Source organism: Myiozetetes cayanensis, unplaced genomic scaffold, assembly GCF_022539395.1.
Source record: "Myiozetetes cayanensis isolate MyiCay16 unplaced genomic scaffold, myiCay2020 scf14, whole genome shotgun sequence".
Lineage (NCBI taxonomy): Eukaryota > Metazoa > Chordata > Aves > Passeriformes > Tyrannidae > Myiozetetes > Myiozetetes cayanensis.
The window spans coordinates 10,931,458-10,944,066 of record NW_026087048.1 but is presented as its reverse complement, the minus strand read 5'-3'; the positions used below and the strand labels follow the sequence as shown (position 1 = coordinate 10,944,066).

Here is a 12,609-nt window from a genome sequence, read left to right as displayed (position 1 = left end):
ACACCTCCGGGCCGGGCCCCGCGCGGGCCGCGGCGCGTGCGCGGGGCGGGGCCGGGCGGTGACGCGCGGGGATTGCGCGGAGGGAGCGCCCGGCCCGGCCCGGCGCGGCCCCGAGGGCGGCGATGGCGGCCGCGGGTGGCGGTCCCGGCGCGCCCGCGGAGACGCCCCCCGCCACCACCACCGCCGCTGCCGCTGCTGCTGCCGCTGCCGCCGCTGCCGCCGCCGAGGCCGGCGCGGTGCTGCAGCGGGAGCCGCTGTACAACTGGCAGGCCACCAAGGGCTCGCTGCGGGAGCGCTTCGCCTTCCTCTTCTCCAACGAGCTGCTCAGCGACGTGCACTTCGTGGTGGGCAAGGGCAGCGCCCGCGGCGGCGCTGGCGGCGGTGGCGGGGCGGCGCCCCCCGGGCCCGGCCAGCAGCGCATCCCCGCCCACCGGTTCGTGCTGGCGGCCGGGAGCGCCGTGTTCGACGCGATGTTCAACGGCGGCATGGCCACCACCTCGGCCGAGATCGAGCTGCCCGACGTGGAGCCCGCCGCCTTCCTGGCGCTGCTCAGGTCAGCGGGGGCGGGCGGGCACTGCGGGCGCTCCGGGACGGCGCTGTCATTTCCTCGCTCCGCGGCCCTTCCCGGATCCTGTTCCCCTCCTTTTCCCGGTGCCCGTCCGTGGAGGGAGATGCTGGGAAGGCGCGGATCCACCTTGTGGGCTGGCACGCAAGGTCACACCGCCCCGCCAACGTGTTTTGGTTCCTTCTTGCTCTTTCCCTTTTCCCCCAGAGAAGTGCCCTAATTTTACGGCAGCTGGCTGTCCCTTTGGGGTGGTGTCTGGTTGGGCTTTTGGGTTCCGCATTTTGGTTTTTAAAGGAAAATGGTGGGAATTAGTGGGTTCCCTTGATGTTGCAACTATCCATCCATCTTTTGATAATAGCTAAGAAGGGACAGAGGCTGCTGTACAAGCTTTGAATTTCATTTGATACTTATTTAAAATCTTACTCATCTTATTGTTCACTTTTCTTTGTCTGTGATGGTAATACATTGTTATATCTTTTTACCATAGTAACACCCATTGTAATCATACTTATTTCAGTTACTCCTCGGTGGAGAGGGAACATGCAGAAGGCAGTAAATAGCTGATTTTTAGCCACAAACCACCCAAGTGTGAGACCGTGAGTGCAGTGATGGCAAAAAGTATGTAAAATGGGTTAGTGATTTCTAATTTGGGCAGAGTAGGATCTGCTACTTCTCATGCTCACAAAGCTGATGTGTTTATCTACCGTTTCTATTTACTCAGTGTAGTGGTAAATAAAAGTTGTGGTGTTCACAGAGTTACTGATAGTTTCTTTGTGCCTTAGGCTGTGGCGTGGTAGTATGACTAAACTGCTTAACCTGAAGGTTTTTATCAAAGAAAACACTCTTCTAGGCAAAACATCTCTAAAACAATTCTCTGTAATGAGCATCTGGGAAACAAGTAGTATTATTGCTTGGAAATAAATATGTAGTGTCTCAAAACTTTCTGTAATGGGAAGAACTCCAAAGTCTTGGCAACTTTCCTTTTGTTTTGAGGCCTAGCAGATAAGAACAGTGAGAAGAAAAGTCACATAGTCCTTTGGTGATTGTGGACACAGGAGTTGAAGCAACTGATGTAAATAAAACCCAACAACCCCCCTTGCAGCAGCAGCAGTGTCTCTCTTGCCAGTAGCAAATGAACTGCATTTTGAGGATTTTTAGCAAAGAGTGAGTGAGGAGGTGGAGAATTTGTGCAGAGGAGTGAGAGGTAGTGGGAAGTGTCTTTCAAGCAAATGGGTTTCAAAGGTTAAAAGTAAATGACACAAAGTGTCTTGAAAAGCACACATGGCTTTTATATGTATGTGGCAAAAAACGCTGGGCAGTGAAAAGTGAATATAATGAGAGTAGTTTATCTGGATATAAATAGAAACACAGAAACAGGAGATCTCTAAGTAAAGATAAGAAGGATGGTATTTGAAAAGTGTAGAAGTGAATGAAGAGATATTGTTAGAAGCAAACAAAAGCCATCTTGTGTTGGTAGAGCTGCTACTATGTGATGTCCAGGGGACTTACGTCAGTAGACTGATTATGCTTGTATCTTGTCTAAATATCACCAGACTGATGAACTGTTGAAATATCTCGGGTTTGGTGTCTGTGACAGCTCTTTAGGATGTTATTTCAAGTTATATGTATAGTTTTTGAGCTTATATCGAAATAAATACCCATTGCAACACCTTTTTAAAAACATACCTGAGGAGAACTTTAATACACATGAGGACTGGACTTCTTCCATGCTCATAAATACTGTTTCTGAAGTGTACCAACCATAAAACAACCTGAATTTTTTTACCTGGTGTTGACTGAAAGAGGCAAGAATGATACCTTGTACTGTTGGCCTGTCGTATCTATCCTTAGTAAATTTGGCAGATAATGATGGTTACCTATTATAGGACATTTCTTTAATGTTTGCAAAGACCAATTTGAGGTGTATTGGCTAGAAATTGTCAGGATCTTTGAATACACGTAGCAAATGAACAGCAGGTAAAAGAAGCGTTTAAATAACTCAAAACTTTTTAGGGATAATTTACTAATTATTTAATGTTCCACAGCTCATTTCTATTTTATTTACTCAAGTAGTTTGTTAGGTCTTGTCTGTAGCTGATGTGTTTCATAAAGATCTACTGACAAATGCTACTTGTAAATTAAAGGAAAATATTTTTTTGATTGAAAAACTTCTGTAGTTTGACAGCTAAATCCTTAAGAACTGAAATAGTATCAAAGTCATAAAGTTTGAATCTGTTTCCCAATGAAACACTTTTTTATTTATGTTTCTAACTACAAATTGAATAGCAATGATCAAGAAAATTAAAGTTGTGTCAGTAGGATTCTGCTTTAGGGTTTCATTTTGTTGTTTTTAATAAGATTATTTTCAAATTTCATTCACATTTTACAGTAAGTTAACTTGTCCTTTGATCATAGTATAAAGGAAAGTGACGACATGGCACAAATTAGCAGTCTGTCTTCTAAACCACTGTAGAGGACTTTGGCAATCAATAAATAGAGGAGTAATCATGACTAACTGGAAAAGAAGATTCCTGTGTGCTTTTATAATGGTGAAAACATTCTAGCTGTTGAAAGGATGCTTAGACTAGGGGAGAAGGAAGTGCTAACCTGAGAGTAAAGAAAAGTAGCATAAAATGTATGAGAGACTGTGAAGGGAATGATTGAGTTGTCATTTGAAAAAAATCGTTTGTTCTGGTTGCTGATCACTAAAAACATTCTTTCACCCTGCACATCCAAACCCCCACCTCCCCATCCCTCCATCCTGGATGACAATAAGATTAGTATCTAAAGAGCAGGTTGTTTCTGTGAGTCTCTGGAAGGGAAGGAGGAGGGAAGAAGGCAAGGGGGAAGGATAAGTGATCTTGGGTCCCACCGAGTCGGGTGGAGGAGGAACAGTGGTATAAACACAAAGGTGTGCTAGTCCAGGCGTGCCACAAATGGGAGAGTTAGCACAGAGACAGAGCTCTGGCACACATGAACAGAGGGATTTTTAGAGAGAAGACACACCCAGAACTGCACCCTGATTCTTTACAAGGTATAGCAGAAAGTGAAACACAAGCCAGAAAAGCTCCTCTGATGTGTCACTTTATTGGCTTCAGATTGTACTCACTTAAGAAATAAAATCAAAATCATGTTCTCAAACCAAATTGGGATATTTTTTAATTAGGTAAAAGTTATACTGTAGGTTGCATGGCAATATTGGTTTGTTGTTTTGTTTGGTGTTTGTTTGTTTGTTTTTACTGCCTGTTAATATTCAACTCTTATGTGCTTTGGACCCAAGCTCCTATGAAGTCAGACAAGGAAGCTTAGGGCATTTTAAATCTAAATGCACTGTTCTAGTGCTTTAATGCACAACTTGTCAATTTGGTGTGCAAAACTGTACCTATGAGATCTCAATTTCTTGGAAGTAAATTTGTCAGCAATTAAGACTAGCAAGTCAGCCCATTGTTTTCATCAACACATAATAAATAGTTCATAGCTTTCATAATTTGATTCTAAAGGAACTGTATGAAACTTTTGCTTAAAAAAACCCCTTAGCATTTAAGTAAATTAATTTTTCCTACAAACTGTTTGATGTAAATCCAGTTTAAAAAATTAGTCTAGAGCATCATTCACAACTCCAAAGTGATGTGCAAGCTGGTTGTTTGAGTAGATTGGAGTATTGTAATGGTAAATATGTACCTGCATTGTGGCAGCAAATTTAATGTTGAACACCATATTGAGTTGTGTGTTAGCAACTACCGAGAATTAGATTTTTCCTGAAATATGAGAAATATAAACAGTGAAGAACTTCAGTTTAAACTTTAATTCTATGTTTCAATTATCTGGATCTCTCAATGTTGCAAGCAAGTTTAACAAGTCTGTTACTTGCACAAGTTTCTGTTGTTGAATACAAACTGCTTATTGTTACATTTAAAAACCCTTCTTAACACACCTTCTGTCCCTGTGTGCATTTCATTTCTGGGAGGTTCTGAACAATTAATACTAAGAAATACAAGGGAAAGGCTTGGTCTTCATTCAGGAATTCCTGCATTTGCTTATGTGCCCTGCTTTATTATGTTTAATCACCTATGTGTTGGGGACCAATGTATTTTTGTAAATCACAGACTACTCTTGATTGTTATCTGAAAAGCTGATGAAATACTGCTAAAATTATCATTAAATGTCACCTGTAGGAAAAGTTATTTTTAAAAAGTCATATTTTCCATACAGAACCTTAAAATAAATCTTATCTTGTCTAGTCTCAAGTAACAACTGCTCAGGAAACAGCATTTTTTTCCTGGTATCAGTGGAGACTTCTATCTTTTGGTTGACAGCTTATGCTAAAATCATAACCTATCCTTTAGCCTCAAGCAGTGGAGACAAGCCAGAGAGTTTTGCTGTGGCAGGAATAGAAGAGTCAAGGTCATCTGCTCTGCTCTCCTCTGAACATGACAGAGTGGTAACTTCAACATCAGATGTTCTCACAGTATAAACCCTTGACACTATTCCCCTCATGGAGGGGAAGCCAGTGTGCCCTGTCAGTAAATTAGGTTCAGTAATACAGCCATAGAGGGTTGTGCAGTGATATTTAGAAATACAGCTCTTGCTGATGAATCCAGAGAGCTGCATTCGTGTGTTAAGTAATTCTGCAGCTCAGCTGTTGTTTACAGTTGGGTAGCTATGTATAACTAGTACAGCCAGATCAGTCTTAGGGAGTAATATGTATTTAAAGCAAATGTATGCCATTAGGTTAACGTAATATTCTTCCTTCAACCCTTTAACTTCCCCTTTTTATTCGAAAAAGTGCTACGTGGCCAACTGTTGTATGTTCACAGTACAAATCTTTGGCCTGTTTTGTAAATGCAAAGAGACTGTTGTGTTTGACAGCCCCTCTCAAGATACATTTTTATGATCTGTATTTATGTATTGATTTACAGGTTTCTTTATTCAGATGAAGTTCAAATTGGTCCAGAAACAGTCATGACTACTTTATACACTGCTAAAAAGTATGCGGTCCCAGCGCTGGAAGCACATTGTGTGGATTTTCTAACAAAGCATCTCCGAGCAGACAACGCCTTTATGCTGCTTACTCAAGTAGGTAAATTTAAGCTTAGTGTTGAATTACTAGGAAAATCAGTCTGTGGAGGGAAATGACTAATTCTCATTAAGTATGTACTCCTTTGAGAATTTAAGTGCTCTTTAAGGTATAAACACAAAGAGCACTTAAGACAAATCCATCTGTTTTAAATTAGGTCTATACTAGAGTAAAAATTCTTGATTTTTGAGATCAGCGCTTTGCCAACTTTATGCTTAAGATGTATTTCTTTACCTTTTTAGGCTCGTTTGTTTGATGAACCTCAGCTTGCTAGTCTGTGTCTTGACACAATAGACAAAAGTACTATGGATGCCATAAGTGCAGAAGGCTTTACTGACATCGATATAGGTAAGCATGTCCTAAGTGTGAAATCTCAGTACCCCAGTTCCCTCACCCATCTGAGTATGCAGAGTCCCAAGCACTTCTTCCCTTCTTGGCTATCCCTCCTTGCAGTGCTTTCCTTTGAGCTTCACTCCTGAGCAGGGTTCCACTGCCTTGGATATCCATTTGATTAGTGTTGGTGTCTCAGGGCTCCCGCTGTGGTAACATCACACTTTTCATTACAGACAGAGCTTTCGCTTGCTGAGGGATCCACAACTGCATTTACTTCTCTATTCAGAGTTGTATAGATTAGGTACAAATAATGAAATCTGCTTTGAAAAATAAATGCATAAACTGCTGATTTCTATGTTAATATTCTATGAAAAGCTAGCAGTTGTTAAATTTGCTTACTTAATGTCATTGCTACTATATGTATCTTAAGATTTGACTCCAACTCAGCTACATTGTGGGAAAAATTCAGACTGAAGGAAGGTGTTCCAGCTGTTTAAAGAAATTGTAAAGTCATTATTAACTCATATTCTGTAAGATTTGTACCTGGACTGTGAGTGTTCGTCTCTACTTTTGGTAATTCTCAATGTGTTTTGAATTTCCAGCATAATATTTTCTATGACCACAAATATACCCTGCTTAAATTAAGGCAGACAAAAATTTCCAAAGAGAGAATATGAAAACACTTTTTCTTTTGAACTTATGTTCCATGGTAACTTGTGCATACATGTTATTCATAGAAGGCCAGAATGAGTAATAAATACAGGAGAAGTTACTTCTGTAAAACACGTGCAGGAATCAAGAAGATAGTTCATGTGCTGTCTTCACAGCAGGAAAATTAATTTTTAGTTTGAAGTTTATGTGTCATCGAGAGATTTCTTTCTACATAAGATAAATGATGACTAATATATATACATTATAATTATAATAATATATTAACTATCTATGTCTTACTGTGAACATACTTTGTATTTAAGGTTACATAATCTAGCATTTTATGGCTACACTTTGGTTTGGATGAAAACTGATCTAAATCTGCTAACTTTTTATTTCTTTAGACACATTATGTGCAGTTCTAGAAAGGGATACCCTTAGTATTCGAGAAAGTCGGCTCTTTGGAGCTGTTGTTCGCTGGGCAGAAGCAGAATGTCAAAGACAACAATTGCCTCCGACGTTCGGGAACAAACAAAAAGTCCTTGGAAGAGCTCTTTCCTTAATCCGTTTTCCATTAATGACTATTGAAGAGTTTGCAGCAGGTGAGTTTTGGAGTTCTTTGTCTTACTGTTAGACCATATTTCTGTGCTGTTCACCTGTGTTTAGATGCTTAACACTTGATTCTGTTATTAATATTATACTAATAAGAGTTGTGATGCACAAATGAAAGCAAAACATTCTGCAGATTACACTCTGGCCATTGGAAAATATTGTTGTCTTTAGGTTGTGAATGTGTGTGGTTTAAATACAACAGTTGGAGTAATCCTTCAAATCATCTTAAAATTCTTTTCTTATTTCCACAGGCCCTGCTCAATCTGGAATCTTGTCAGATCGGGAAGTAGTAAATCTCTTTCTTCATTTTACTGTCAATCCTAAACCTAAAGTAGATTATATTGACCGACCAAGATGTTGCCTTAGAGGAAAAGAATGCAGCATTAACAGGTTCCAGCAAGTAGAGAGTCGCTGGGGCTACAGTGGAACAAGTGATCGGATTAGGTATGACTTTTGAGACTATTTGAAGGAGAGACAGAGAAGTGTAGGAAGAAAGGGAGCAAATCCCTCAACTTTGACTTAAATTCCTTTCTTGGCTTATGTCTTACTAGGTTCACAGTTAACAGAAGAATTTCCATAGTGGGATTTGGATTATATGGATCTATTCATGGACCCACAGACTATCAAGTTAATATACAGGTACAGTATATAATGTTCAAATAGGCTTATGCAGGAACTACACTTCCTAAAGGTTTGGTCCATATTTGGATGGGAGCAATTGATAGGCCAGGAATCTAAGCTGTGTTTTGACCTTAACAGTGGGCATAACTGGATGAGTAGGCAACAATAAGAACAGTATGAAACTCTTCTCCCTTTTTCTGTATTCTCCTGTCCTTCAATCATCCTCAGTACTGGTGTTTCCCAATACCCAGCTTTTCCCCCATTTTCTCAAGCCTTTCCAAATTGGAGATATATGTACTGATACTGTACTTGGGCATGTGATGTCCTTCAGTAGTCTGCATGCTTCTTATAATGATTTGGTTTTCCTAATTGTTCCTTTTTAGTTTCTTTTGAACAGGCTTCCTCATTTTTGTCTTTTTGAAATTTAGCACAGCTGTGGAGGATTTGCTTTTGTTGTTCACATGGGAGTGTTGACTGAGTATGTTATGGACACTGTTACATAGTGTTTCCATTATGAAATTTTGAATCTGATCCTGCTCATCGCTCAGTACCAAATCAAGGGTTGTGTTTCTTCCTACTGAGCAATTGGTTAGCAAGCTCAGGGAAAGGCCAGTGATAGCATCTAAAAATGTCACCCTTGCTTCGTCCTGGTGTGACCCTTGCCTGCTCTGAGTGGGTAATTGAAGACATCGTTAAATCTGTATTTCCTTCTCTTGTAGCCTGTTTGATCTCTTTTAGCACATTGTGGTCAGGATTGCCTTCTAGTAGTATTGACACAACACTGTATTTTCCTTTTTAAATGTGGAATTTCAGTCCATGTGAATTCTTTTTCTTACTGAGATTGGTTTTGGTTCTAAGCTTTCTAACAAGGTATTAGCATTCCATGACTGGCACAGTTTTACCCTGTGGTGTGTATTTCATAACCTACTACTATCATGCCACATTGATTTATTAGGTGCATGGGAAATTTTGTGAAAGAAATAGTCTGTGACTTCATTTAGAGGCAGAAATTCTGTTGTCCCTACCTTATTTCATAGACTTCTAGCATGTTCTGGAACTCCATGGAACTGCTGTTTCAGGTCGTTTCTGAGCATTCTGTTTAAATGACAGTTTGTCTTCTGTTTCCTATTTGATGATTATTATTATATGACTATTTTGTACTTAAGGATACGGATTTTGTGTCTGTCTCTTAAGAAGAAAAATGTTGTGCCTTTCCTCTTATGGTGTTTCAAACGGAGTGTTTCTGGAATGAGGTTTTGAAGGAATTTGGTTTTTCCACATTCCTCAATTTAAAAGCTCACTTGCAAATTTCTTGAAGTACCATCAGTTTGGTTTTCTTAAACCATACATCCATGTAAATGAGTAGGATCCATGTAAATGGGTTGGATCTTTAGAACAAAAGAGTTGGTCCTGAGAATCTATCAGCTATACTATGTATATTTGGGGATTTTTGCTTCATATTATCTCTTTTTATTTAACTTCTCTGCTGAATTCCTGTTAGTAGATGCAAGTGTTTAGTGTGTTCCCTCAGGATGTTTACTGGACTTTTTTAATCTGAAAAGGATTTAGGTTTTTTTCAAGGCAAACCAATGCATATTTGGTGGGAATGATCAGAACATTCACTTGAAAAAGATGCTCCGATCCAAAGTGAAAGGCTAGATACACCCTTATGGTTCAGATTAAGACCATCTATCTTATACAGATTCACTGTATCCTGCAATGAATCTGAAACTTCCTTGTCCCAGTCTTTTCAGACATGTATTTAAGTTCTGTGCCTCTACCATTCTTCTTGGATCTGCATCAGTACTAGCAAAGCTTTAGAGAGTTAAACATTTAAAACTTGTCTTAAACTAGTGATAATGTATATTGCAAATAAGTATTTTATATGGAAAGGGCTTAGGACTTCAGCATTTTAATTGTTAATATTTCTATTGATTGTGGCTATTGATAGAGCATATTTTGCCTAGAATAGAGCTTCATCTCACTTATGTAATACTAAAAATTATATGGCAATTTAAAAATAAAATATTAAAATCGTTAGGATTCTTCTTAGTGCAGTAATCATGAGAAGTGTACTACTCTTAAGCTCTGATAATCCAACTTCTGCAAGAGGTGTTGGGTAGCATTGACCAGTCTGGCAACCCAAAATAAGAAGTTAAGTATCTGCTATTACTACATTGTAGCTGGTCATTCCTATTCGCCACTAAAATTGAAGGCACAATAAATATTATGTAGTCTAATTTTTATGCTGGATCTAGATTAGAAATAAATTGTATAAAGCACAGCAGGACAACTTCTTGTTTTCTTTTACGAATGTATCATTGCCTGCTTACATTATCCGTAAAAACTTTGCTAAATCGGCCACAGCCAGCGAATGTGCTTCCCTCACGTGGGCTGTGTAGGTGTGCAAAGATCAGCAATTAGACTGGCTGGAGTAGACAAGTGTTTGCTTGTCATCTTCTCATATGCATATAATGAGAATCTTTCTCATGCTTGTAACCCTAAGAATACTGTTTTCGTGTTTTTGCACAGATAATTGATTATGAGAAGAATCAGACGCTAGGACAGAACGATACTGGGTTTAGCTGTGATGGAACAGCCAGCACCTTCAGAGTTATGTTCAAAGAGCCCATCGAGATTCTGCCCACGGTTTGCTACACAGCTTGTGCAACCTTAAAAGTAAGAATGTCTAACAGTAGAGAAGAAAGTGTTACTTTGATGCGAGAGTTATTCTTTTATCAGTCTTCTGATGGGAAAGTGTCTTCTAGATCTTGATTCTACTTTAGGGCTAAAGAAGGACGTAGTTAAACTCCACAGTAACTTGTAAGACTGCTGTATCTCTTCTGTGCCACAGCATGGAATTCGCAAGTGGATCCTTTTTGCCTTCTCACTTTGTGGCATGATGTAGGTGTTAGAGTGAGTCCTAATGCAAGTTACTGGTTCTGTGTGGGAAAAAGCACTATCTAGAATAGTTAATCTGGCAGCTGTCTATCAAAATTGAAGTTTGATTTACTGATTGAAGTTTGATTCTTGACTGCACTAGCTGGAGTCAAGGAAACAGATTCTTTTTCACTTTTCATATGCTATGCTGAAACAAAGAATTACTTGTTCTGGGAAAGTCTCAATATTGTGGACAAATGTATTTCTCAAAATTTTTTTAATATTCTTCTAAATATATTTCTCTGTTACAGAAATCAAAGTTGAGTAGGTTGAGAAAAATACTGCACATTAAAAGAAGCTGAGGCAGGGAACTAAGTGAGAATATAGACAACTTGTGTGATAAGGAGAAGTACTAGAAAGTTTTCATTACTAGTTGGATAAAATCTACTGGTTTAAGTCTGCTGTCAGAGAAATGGTTTTTTGCTAGTTAGACATACAGCACTTGCTTCTGTTGTCTGTGATTTTGTGTATAATTTATATGATGTGGGTACAGAAATTTTGTTCTTCTAAAATAACCTAACTCAGCAGTGTTTGAACCTTAGCAATTTATGGGTCTTGCCTACTTCCACTCAGCTGCTAATCTCTTGTGATATTTTTCAGGGTCCTGATTCCCACTATGGAACAAAAGGTTTGAAGAAAGTGATCCACGAATCTCCTACTGCTAGCAAAACATGCTTTGTCTTTTATAGTTCACCAGGTAACAACAACGGTACATCAATAGAAGATGGACAGATACCAGAAATAATATTTTATACTTAGTTTCACGTGATGATCTGGAATGTGTCAGTGTCTCAGTGGACTTCAGCTCACTACTGGCAGCAGTTAAAAAATTCTCTGAAATTACATCAGTGTGTGAAAACAAATCTATCTTGTTTGAGAGGTACCAGAAAAAGGATTTTTTTTTCTGCATCGTTATCAGCAGAACGTAATTTAGCTTTTCCTCTTAACAAAATGTCAAGTGGAGAAAGTACTCTGTATATTGAAAAGTTTGTTTTGTTTGTTTTAAACAGTATCATGTGATTAACTGCTTTGTGTTTTCACCCCTTCGTTTCTCTTGTAGTAAAATTCATTTTTTAAACTGGAAAAATCCTTACTTATTATGAGCAACTTGCGTACATGTTCCCCAATCTGTCCTAAAAAGACCATAAAGCTGCTGCTGTAGTCCCACCTTGCACTTCTTTCCAAAACGACCCTATGGACATGGAGTGCTGCTGTATTTTTTTGAAGTACATCAGCAAAGCTGGATTTATATTGCCATCACCTTGACTCTTTGGACGAGCCATTGAGAATTAATGGACATTAGCACTGCAGAGAGCATCTGCAGCTGCACTGAAGAAACACTAAGTCAACTTCAGCAACAAACAGATCTTTCCAGAATCTCTCTTAATTCAGAAGGGCTGTTTTGGAATATAGAACTGGTTATGGAAATAGCCACTGTATATACATATGTGCCTATAAAAAAATGTATAATGTGAAAATGAGAATACAAGGCTTGTAATGATGTTATTTTGTCACTGGATATTCTAGCACTAAAAAAAAAAAAATAGTATAAACCTAAGGATTACTTGTGTGCAACTAGTTTTACAGATTGCACATAATACTTTGATGCCATTGCTATATGTATATAGTACTCAGTGTCTTGCAGTATGTACTGTGTAGTAATAGAATGTCTTCATGTACAAAGACCTGTACCCTTCCCCAGATTACACTAAAGTAGTAATTTGAGAATGCAGGAGAATAATAAGAAAACGTCCTTTTTTTTTTTTTTTTTTTTTCCCCTCTATGTAAACGGAGAAGATCACGCAGGGTT

General features: G+C 39.0%; 1 protein-coding gene across 1 annotated transcript; it reads left to right on the top strand.

Annotated features, from left to right (window-relative positions):
* The first annotated feature begins 6 nt into the window (after positions 1-6).
* BTBD1 (BTB domain containing 1) lies at positions 7-12,548 on the top strand. Its single transcript, XM_050309929.1, has 8 exons — positions 7-553; positions 5,485-5,641; positions 5,885-5,990; positions 7,031-7,228; positions 7,490-7,682; positions 7,790-7,877; positions 10,392-10,538; positions 11,400-12,548. The coding sequence occupies exons 1-8, from the start codon at positions 123-125 to the stop codon at positions 11,556-11,558; spliced, it is 1,479 nt and encodes a 492-aa protein (XP_050165886.1). The 5' UTR covers positions 7-122; the 3' UTR covers positions 11,559-12,548.
* The last annotated feature ends 61 nt before the right edge of the window (positions 12,549-12,609 follow it).

Excerpts from the sequence above, each read along its gene's own strand:
- BTBD1 (XM_050309929.1), top strand. The coding sequence starts at position 123 with ATGGCGGCCGCGGGTGGCGGTCCCGGCGCGCCCGCGGAGACGCCCCCC. Across the intron at positions 7,229-7,489 it reads TATTGAAGAGTTTGCAGCAG|GCCCTGCTCAATCTGGAATC; the intron begins GTGAGTTTTGGA and ends TTATTTCCACAG. Across the intron at positions 10,539-11,399 it reads CAGCTTGTGCAACCTTAAAA|GGTCCTGATTCCCACTATGG; the intron begins GTAAGAATGTCT and ends GATATTTTTCAG.